The sequence below is a fragment of the Scomber japonicus genome, chromosome 19 (assembly GCF_027409825.1).
Source record: "Scomber japonicus isolate fScoJap1 chromosome 19, fScoJap1.pri, whole genome shotgun sequence".
Taxonomy (NCBI): domain Eukaryota; kingdom Metazoa; phylum Chordata; class Actinopteri; order Scombriformes; family Scombridae; genus Scomber; species Scomber japonicus.
Window position 1 is genome coordinate 32,149,171 of NC_070596.1, and position 10,209 is coordinate 32,159,379.

The 10,209-nt window shown below is 44.2% G+C and overlaps 1 protein-coding gene across 1 annotated transcript; it reads left to right on the plus strand.

Moving 5' to 3' along the window:
• The first annotated feature begins 5,622 nt into the window (after positions 1-5,622).
• LOC128379960 (uncharacterized) lies at positions 5,623-9,041 on the plus strand. Its single transcript, XM_053339598.1, has 2 exons — positions 5,623-5,633; positions 7,421-9,041. The coding sequence occupies exons 1-2, from the start codon at positions 5,623-5,625 to the stop codon at positions 9,039-9,041; spliced, it is 1,632 nt and encodes a 543-aa protein (XP_053195573.1).
• Positions 9,042-10,209: the final 1,168 nt, after the last annotated feature.

Genomic DNA, 10,209 nt, shown 5'->3' on the forward strand with positions numbered 1-10,209 from the left:
AGCCGGAACACGTGAACCACCAACAGGTCGGCAGTCTCTTTGGCGGAGGGGAGTTTCTGAAGAGGAATGAAGTGGACAGATTTGGAGAACCGGTCAACAATGGTGAGTATGACAGAATTACCTCAGGAAACAGAAAGGCCAGTGACGAAGTCCACCGCTATGTGGGACCAGGGACGAGTGGGAAAAGGAAGTGGACGGAGTAGACCGGCTGGAGGTCGACTAGAGTTCTTGCCCCGGGCGCACATTTGGCAGGCCGCCACATACTCCCTGGTGTCGGCCTCCATGTTGGGCCACCAAAAATGCTGTTGCAACAGCTTGAGGGTTCGAGAGACACCGGGGTGGCAGGCAACACAGGAGGCATGTCCCCACTGAAGGACTTCGGACTTGACAGAGGCTGGGTCAAACAGTCTATCCAGTGGTCCACCACCAGGGTCCGGTTCGACCTGTTGGGCCTCATGGATCCGTGCCTCAATCTCCCATCTTATGGCTCCAACCACCAAGGAGGTAGGGTCGATGGGGGCTGGACTCAAGGGGGCTCCTGTTGAGGAAACCGTCTGGACAGCGCATCAGGTTTGTTGTTCTTGGATCCGGGTCTGTAGGTGATAAAGAACTGGAAACGATTAAAAAATGAAGCCCAACGGGCTTGACGTGAGTTAAGTCTCTTAACTGATTGGATATATGCTAGATTCTTGTGATCTGTCCAAACCACGAAGGGATGTTCCGCCCCCTCGAGTCAGTGTCTCCACTCCTCGAATTTAATGGCCAGTAGCTCACGGTTACCGACATCATAATTCTTCTTGGCCTCCGAGAGTTTCTTCGAGAAGAAGGCACAGGGGTGAAGTTTCTGGTCCTCAGGGGAATGCTGGGCCGCTCCAACAACAGAAGCATCCACCTCCAAAACAAACTGCAGGGCAGGATTGGGTTGAACCAGGATGCGTGCCGAGGTGAATCGCTCCTTGAGGGTGGAGAAGGCTCTCTTGGCATCTGGGTTCCAGTGGAAGGAGGACTTCGATGAGGTGAGTTTGGTGAGGGGCTGCAAGACTACTATAGTTCCTGATGAACAGACGGTAGAAATTGGCAAAACCCAGGAACCTCTGGAGCTGTTTTACAGAAGATGGGGCCGGCCACTCTGCCACCGCTTTGATTTTCACAGGATCAGCCTCCACCTGCCCCCTGCCAATGATAAACCCCAAGAAAGTTACTGAGGGAACATGAAACTCACATTTCTCGGCTCTCACGTAGAGTCTGTTCTCCAGGAGTCTCTGCAGTACTTGACGGATGTGGGTGACGTGTTCTTCTAGGGAATGGGAAAAAATGAGAATGTCATCCAGATACACAAACCGGTTTAGGAAGTCTCTGAGGACATCGTTCACGAAAGTCTGAAAGACCGCAGTGGTGTTGGTGAGTCCAAATGGCATGACTAGATATTCAAAGTGTCCAAGCGGGGTGTTGAAAGAGGTCTTCCACTCATCCCCCTTCTTAATTCTCACCACAGGGTACGCATTGCGCAAGTCGAGCTTGGAGAAGATGGTGGCTCCATGAAGTGGCTCGAATGCTGAACTCAGGAGGGGAAGAGGGTATTTATTCTTCACCGTGATGTTATTCAGTCCACGAAAATCAATGCAGGGCCGGAGAGTGGAGTCCTTCTTGCTGACGAAGAAGAATCCTGCCCCCAGAGGAGATGAGGAGGGCCTGATGATGCCAGATGCTAAAGAATCCTTTATGTAGGACTCCATTGCTCCTCTCTCCGGACGTGACAGATTGTAAAGGTGGCTGGTAGGTAGAGAGGCACCGGGGATGAGATCAATGGAGCAGTCATAGGGTCTGTGCGTAGGCAGGGAAAGAGCATGATCTTTGCTGAATACTAGGGCGAGGTCATGATACAGGGAGGGAACATTGGAGAGGTTGGGAGGTGTGGGGTTCTCCGGAAGTGGAGCAACAGGAGCGGGAGGTCGAGCAAACTGGAGGCAAGTCTGGTGACACTTTAAAGACCAGTTCACTATTCTACCCTGAGACCAATCAATGTGTGGGTTGTGATGTTTTAACCAAGGGTGGTCTAGGACTACAGGAGCAAACTGAAAAACTTTGAATGTGATGAATTCTCTGTGATTACCTGAAAGAATCAACTGCAGGGGGCCGGTCCGATGGGTTATTCTATCCAGTAGCCTCCCACTGAGAGCACGAACATTGATGGGGGACTCCAGTGGTTCCAACTTCAAGTTCAATTGGGAAGCCAGGGTGGCATCCAAAAGATTATCCTCGGCTCCAAAGTCGATCAGAGTTGTCAGGGAGTAGGATCCCGAGGGAGAGTCCAGTGAAGCAGGAAGTTGAATCTTCTGGGGGTTATTAGAGGAGAAGATTTGGCTCACCAGCAGCTCCTCACCCACTGGAAAGCCTAATCTTTTGGCCAAACAGAGTAGGAGGCAATGAAGTGTCAAAGTACAAGCAAAGTACAAACACTCCTTGTTACTTCTCCGCTGGCGCTCTGCCTGGGTGAGATGGGCTCTGCCTAATTGCATAGGCTCAGGGGCTTCATTCCACACTTGCGGAGGAGGAAGAGGAGACGCAGAGGGAGGCCTGACTGTCTGTCCGGGGTCAGAGGAGGAGGGGCTACTGGAGGACCTAGTGGGGGTGTGAACTCTTTCACGCCTGCGTTCTCTAAATCAGGAGTCTATCCTAGTAGCTAAGGAGATTAGGGCATCAAGTGACTCAGTTTCCTCTCGTGCCGCTAATTCATCCTTAACCGCCTCACTTAAACCCCGATAGAATGCCCCCCTTAACGCGGCGTCGTTCCAACCTGAACCCGCAGCAATAAAGTCAATGGAGTAGTCTGCTACGCGGTCCCTGATGTACAGAAAACGACTTATTCAATGCTTCCTCCCCCCGAATTGAGTGATCAAAAACTTTTTTTTATTTTTTTTTGTCAGGGACTCAGAAAGCTGGTCCGAGAGTGAAGCAACCTGATTACAGAGACTCATAACTTGCTGGCCGAGTTCGGCGTTGCAGCTGTTGGTCATGGTGTCCAAGAAGTGCTCCGTGGGAGGAGAGTGCATGGAGCGAGCCTGGGTCTGCTGGGTCCATGATGGTCAGATCGTTCTGTTGTAAATGACAACCGAGAGAGGGACCCAAACGTGAGACACAGGAGATAAGGACCAGATCACAGTGCTTTATTGGGCAATACTGGAGGCTCAGGGTGGAGGGGTGAAGCCGGTGAAGGCTGAGGCCAGGGGGGTTCAGCGATGCGTGGAACTGTGAGGGGAGCCAGGGGACAAGACAGGCAGGATGAGGGCCGAAGGGGCAAGGCTGGGGGGCAGGTCCAGATGGCACACGCAGGGTGCAGGCGATCGAGGACACTCTGCATGGGAGACTGGACGATCTGACGAGGAGTGGCTGGAGAGACTGGGTTTTGACTGTGGCTGATGAGATGTAGAACAGGTGTGTCGCCTGCACACCTGTCAGCTCGTTAGACCTGCTCCTAGGAGAGAGGGAGACTCTGGCTGTGTCTCAAATGGAGCACTTACGTGAGTGCACCAGACTGTAGTGCGTAGTGCGCACTGAGCACTTACCTCTGTGGTGCACACTGTCGTGGGTAAGTATTGTCTGAAATGGAGCACTGGCGTTTTGCACTTAGCGGAAGTGACGGGCTTGCATGTCGCTGCTGGCCGCCAATTGAAATCAGAAAACTGGGCAAAAAGTCCCTCCCCTTCCGCTACGTAGGCAAAATGGCGTCCGTTTAGTGTGAGTAGTGTCCATCATCTCACACTGGATTTTTTGTCCGTTTTTAGTGCACCATCCGGGTACTTTCAGAGCACTGAGTTTTCGCTTGTTCTTCAGTGTGAACGCACTATGCCCTAAAACATAGTGCTTGAAGTGTGCAAGTGCGCCATTTGAGACACAGCCACAGACACGGGGTAGGGGAGGAAACACAGATTCATGACACCCAGGGAGGCCAGAGGCCTGTACTACGAAGCTGGATTAACCTATCTAGGATATCTCTCCGTTACCTGGGTTGACTTACCCAGACATTCGCAGTATAGGATAAGCGGTACTATGAAGCTGGTTATCAACTCGCTAATTGAACCCAGGGTTTTCCAATCTGGATCTCTGCACACTCACATAAAGGGGTGGTGTTTGCAGTGTCTGACCAATCACAAACATGCAGAAACCCTGCAGAGCAGACTACTTTACCATGGACAGACAATTATTCTTCAACAATATGAAGAATTCAAACATCATCAGGCCAAAAACAACTCTGTTGCTGCAGCAAAAGCCAGGAAGGAATGCTGGCAGAAAATTGCCGACTCTGTTAATGTGTAAATTCATGAGATCATACAATATTAATTTATCAGACAATATAAACGGACTCTGATCACTCAATGTCACTTTATCACGGCACAGACGTTTGGGGCAGAGCGCTTCCTCAGTGCCCTTCCTTTTATAGAAACATTAAGTTAGTTTAATATTCAACATTCAAAATACAAACCTATTATGCTTCAACCATTTGAGTGAATGATGTCAAACCAACTGTATAACATACAGACTAATGTCCCTCATGTGCCTCAAGGATTGTTTTTTTAATATATATTTTGGTCAATTAAAAAATTGCATCTATCCCTAAAAACTCCTTCTCTTTCTCTCCTAAGCGCTCCTCTCGCGATCCGCACCAATGTTGACAGGATCTTTTAAGAATGGGCAGGTCATTTTCTAAGAGATCTAATTGGTCAGGAGGTGGTGCTTTTGTACTCATTGATCTCTTATCCAGAACATAACCTGCTCCGGAGCAGGTTAGCCGTTCAGCATAAGTTACCATGGTGATTTACCCCGGTAAGAAGTGAACCAGCTTCGTAGTACGGAAAACCCAGAGTTAACCATGAAGTTACCTCCATAAGAGAAAATCCAGCTTCGTAGTATAGGCCTCAGGACTGGCACAAACACTAACACACACATGAATTACAGAGCTGTAACTTTGTTCCCATCTTTATATCAGCTTCAGCTCAACTTTACACTGTGATTTCTCTCAGAAGTCATGTGTGATATTTGAGTATCTGTAGGAAGGAATCAGGTCACAGCCAGTGTGGACAGGAGGAATGATTACACACACCAATAACTTCCAATGTGCACACTGCATGTGATGCTAATGTGGACTTGAACAAAGTAAACTAAACCCATATAGAGACTCTTTGGTCAGTTTGTCCCATCATAGAATGATTTCTTTTTACAGGCTCACTGTAACATGAAGCCTCATTCAAATACTCACATATTATAGAAAACAAAGCAAATGTGTCAGTGGACATTTACATTCAGTAGCAACATTTAGAGACTTTGCAGACACCTTAATGAGCAACATGTCCTCATGATGTTGATATAAAAGCTTCATCCAGGCAGCATGACATTTCCTTCAGAACATATCTGCTGTTTCCATTTAGCAGCAAACAAAGATCATTTCTAAGAGACGTTGTTGGCCGAGCGGCTCATTGCTCAAAATGTGCAGCACTGAAACTTTCTCCAGCAGCTTCTTCACACCTTTATTTCACTTTATGATAGTTTTTCATTTTGTCCCACACAGATACCAACATACCTGTTTCATCCTCAGTGTGTGGAGTCTCTCTGTCAGACAGCATCATGGCACAGTGGTGAGTAACATTACCATAAATAAATAATGTGTGTGTGTGTGTGTGTGTGTGTGTGTGTGTGTGTGTGTGTGTGTGTGTGTGTGTGTGTGTGTGTGTGTGTGTGTGTGTGTGTGTGTGTGTGTGTGTGTGTGTGTGTGTGTGTGCAGATCCCTATGATATAATTTCAGAACAATATCATAAACTCACTGTTGATTATTCACCATAGAAAGTATAATGTTGGTTTATAAGATAAATTCAGACTGAGATAAAGTTGGATGAAGTTATGAGACATAAATATAACACTAATGACCCACACACACACACACACACACACACACACACACACACACACACACACACACACACACAGCACATCCCCCCTAGTGTTACGGAGGAACAGTCAGACTCTGTATTTTATGTTGTGTTGTACATTTCCTGTTTTATTTTGAAAGTCTAGTCTTCCACTGTGCTGTCAGTTTTACTTCCCCTCTTTGTTCTTTTTCCTGCCTTAGTTGATTACCTATTTGTTTCACCGGTGTCTTGCCTCCCTGTGTGTATATAACCCCCCCCCACCATGTCTTCCTTGCCAGATTGTCTTTGTTACCCTGTATACTTGCTTTCTCACGTTATTCCTGTTTGTTTCTTTGTGTAAGACTGGTTTGTTTTTTTCTGCCTGCTCCTTGCCTGTCTTGGTTTCCTGATTCCTGCTAGCCTTTTCGTATATGACCACCTGCCTCCTCTTTGGATTAAAGAATTTGCCTTACTGGACTTTGTACCTCTGCCTTGCTTCCCCTTCTTGCAACTGGGTCCACACTCATCAGCCGTTACAGGAACTTTACCATCTAACTAAATCAAATACATGGGTCCCATTCATACACATTACTAATTAATATCAGAGATTAATTATTGTAAAATAAGAGAAGGATACACAACTGTAGATAAAGTTTATTTGTGTATTTACACTGGCTCCCAGTCAGCTCTAAAGTCTTTACACTGGCTCCCAGTCAGTTCTACAGTCTTTACACTGGCTCCCAGTCAGCTATAGAATATATTTTAAAGTTCTGCTACTGGTCTACAAATCACTGAATGGTTTAGGTCCAGAATACATGAATGACATGTTAGTAGAATATAAACCCAGTAGAGCTCTGAGATCTACTGACTCAGGTCAGATAGTTGAGCCCAGAGCTCTGAGATCTACTGACTCAGGTCAGATAGTTGAGCCCAGAGCTCTGAGATCTACTGACTCAGGTCAGATAGTTGAGCCCAGAACTTTGAGATCTACTGACTCAGGTCAGATAGTTGAGCCCAGAGCTCTGAGATCTACTGACTCAGGTCAGATAGTTGAGCCCAGAGTTCAGACTAAACATGATGAAGCAGCTTTTACACAACTGGAACAAACTAGCAGCAGAACTGTGAACACTTTTAAATCCAGGTTAAAAACATTTCTCTTCTCCTGAGCTTATGATTGAGCTCTTTTAAAGCACTTTACATTTTAATCTTTCATTTGCACTCTATGTCCTTTTAATGATTTTAAAGCTAATTTATTATTTTATGCTGCAATCTTATATTTAATGCTCTATTCTAGAATGTTATTTCTGTCTTTCTATTTTTCTTTGTTTATATTATTAATGTGGTGTGTGTGTGTGTGTGTGTGTGGGGGGGGGTATTAATTGTTTTAATGTTTCACAAATTACATGTTTTTCTGTTTTTTGTAAAGCACATTGGGTTGCCATTGTGTATGAAATGCTCTATATAAATAAAACTGCCTTGCCTATTAAATAGGTATGTATTTTTTTCTTCCCAACCAGTAACGCCTCATCCAAATACCAGGATATCATCTCCAAAAGTCTTCAGATCTCTTCAGGATCTCCTGCTGTCTACCAGCTGAGACCAAAAGAAAAGAAGAATGGAAATTTGACAAGAAAGATTCTTGGAGTGAAAAACCCGAACAAGATAAACAAAAACATCTTACTTGTAGGTGAAACAGGAACAGGAAAATCGACTCTTATCAACGCTCTGGTCAACTACACCATGGGAGTGAAGTTTGATGACAAAATCTGGTTTGAGATCATCGAAGATGAGAAGAGAGATCAAATAGAGAGTCAGACATCAGATGTCACCACATACGAGATCTTTGGTTATGAAGATGTAACTCTGCCCTACTCTCTGACCATCATCGATACTCCTGGATTCGGAGACACCAGAGGGAACAAACTAGATGACATGGTTAGTCAAAGATTATTTGACTTGTTCCGCTCAGACGATGGAGTTCATGAACTTTCTGCAGTGGGACTGGTGGTGAAGGCGAGTGAGAATCGAGTGAGTGATCGACTGAGCTACATATTTAATTCAGTGACGTCTCTGTTTGGGAAAGGCATTGAGGAGAACATTGTATCTCTCATCACAAACTCTAATGGACTAACACCTGAAAATGCTCTGAAAGCTCTTGAAGCTGCAAACATTAAATGTGCCAAAGATGAAGACAATGAACCTGTTCACTTCCTGTTTGATAACTGCCAGAGAAAAGAGAGAACAAAGAAAACCAAGGTTCCTTTAGAGAATGCATGGAGGACAACAGAAGCAGGAATGGAACAATTCACAGACTTCCTGAAAGAATCTAAACCTCAGAAGCTGAAGACAACAGTTGAAGTGTTGAACTCACGGATCAGACTGACAGCCTGCATTCAAAACCTGCAAGAAAGAATCCAGCTGATTGAACTGAAACAGAGAGAGATCCAACAGACTAAAAAAGCTCTGAAGAACCATGAAGAAGAGATGAAGAAGAATGAGAAGTTCACTGTAGAAGTTGATGAGCCCTGCAAAGTGAAAAGAGATAACGAGGGTTGGTGGGACTATAAAGCTGTCACCTGTAGCAGATGTGAAGAGAACTGTCACTATCCTGGATGCACATGGGCCTGGAATGCTTCATGGTGTGAGGTCATGGAAGGTGGTCGCTGCACTTCATGTACAGGGAAGTGTCCTGTATCATATCATGTGAAAGAAAACTGGAGATATGTGAACAGCACCAAGAAAGTGAAGAAGACCCTACAAGATATGAAAAAAATGTATGAAGAGAATCAGTCAGAAAATGAGAAGAAGAAGAGCCTGATGGAACATCTTGAAACAGAGATGGAAGAACAGGAAGCAGAGAAGGTAAAGTTGCTGGATGAGGCCTACCAACATGTTGTTAAACTGGAGCAGATCGCCCTGAATGATAATTCAGCATCCACTCATGTCCACTTGGACTTCCTGATTGAGAAGATGGAGGAGACAGGAGACACAGAGAAGGTGAAGAAGCTGGAGGAGATGAAGAGTAAAGTGGATACAAAAACCAGAGCAGCAATGGAGTACATGAGTGGTAAAATAACATCAGCTGGTAAAGCAATTAAAGGTGCAGTGAAAAGGGGACATCATCAAATAGCTGAGTAGACAACAAGATCTACACTGTTCATACAAATGTTTAAACATCACAAACATTATTTCATTATAATCCTTTTAATTACAATGTTGATGTAAAATGTCCATCAGAAAAGAATTGAATCTTCTCTTAAATGTCAGGTGTGTGATTGTGAGAAACAGGAGCTCTGTTGCTGTTTGTTCTTGTAGTTGAATGTTTAATTCTGGACGTCTGGTCACTGTTCAGATTACAGAGGAATCATTAGTTGATCCACATCAGTCAAAGCAGAGCCACAATCTGTCTCACAGTAACAGCAGCTGTTGCTTTTCTTCTTATCAATACTCTGTTTTTACATCACTTCCTGTCATAGTTGAGCCTCTTTTCTGCTCTCAGCTTCAGTCATCAGATCAAAACACAGCATCAGTGTGTTCAGCTGCACTTCAGTAACCAAGAAACAAGAAGCACACAGCTGCTTTCAGTAGTTGGAGTAGGGGATTATAGAAACCTGATGGACATTTCTCTGCCATGTTCACACTATCTAATTGTTTCTACTTCTTACTTTTATTTTGACTTTAAGTTTTGATGCATATCTTTTGATTATATTTTGATGGAGTTTAAATAGCACTGAGCAATAGTTTAGTTTTATATGTAATATTTTTAACATGTATTCAAACTGTATTTTTGATATATTTCAGATTTTTGTTTTAATTTACACACAACAGCACAACGCAGGCAAGTGCTGAACTGAGTTTTTCCATGCTTACATTACATTTATAACTGACTTCAAATATCTGTATTAACTGTTTTTGGCATTTCTCATGTTTTTATAATTGTATTACTGTTACTTAGCTTAATTTTATTCTTCTTAGTCCTTTTTCAATTCATATATATTGCTGTTGTGTGTAAGAAGAGCAGCAAAGGAAGAATTGACAAAAAAAAAGACATTGTCCGAACCTCTGTGTTTTTATTATGCATATGACAAAAAACTTCTTGAATCTTATGTTAATCATATTATATCTGTATAATCACTGTGGAATGATGCTAAATGCTAATTGATGAGGACTTGGGTTGATTGGAGGTGTGGGAACACCCAAAGGGAGGATTATATGGTTTAGTATTTGCTTCTGTCTGATCAGATTTTCTTCACGTGTATTTGAATCATACAGCTTGTAATGATGAGTTTAATATTTCAGATGACAC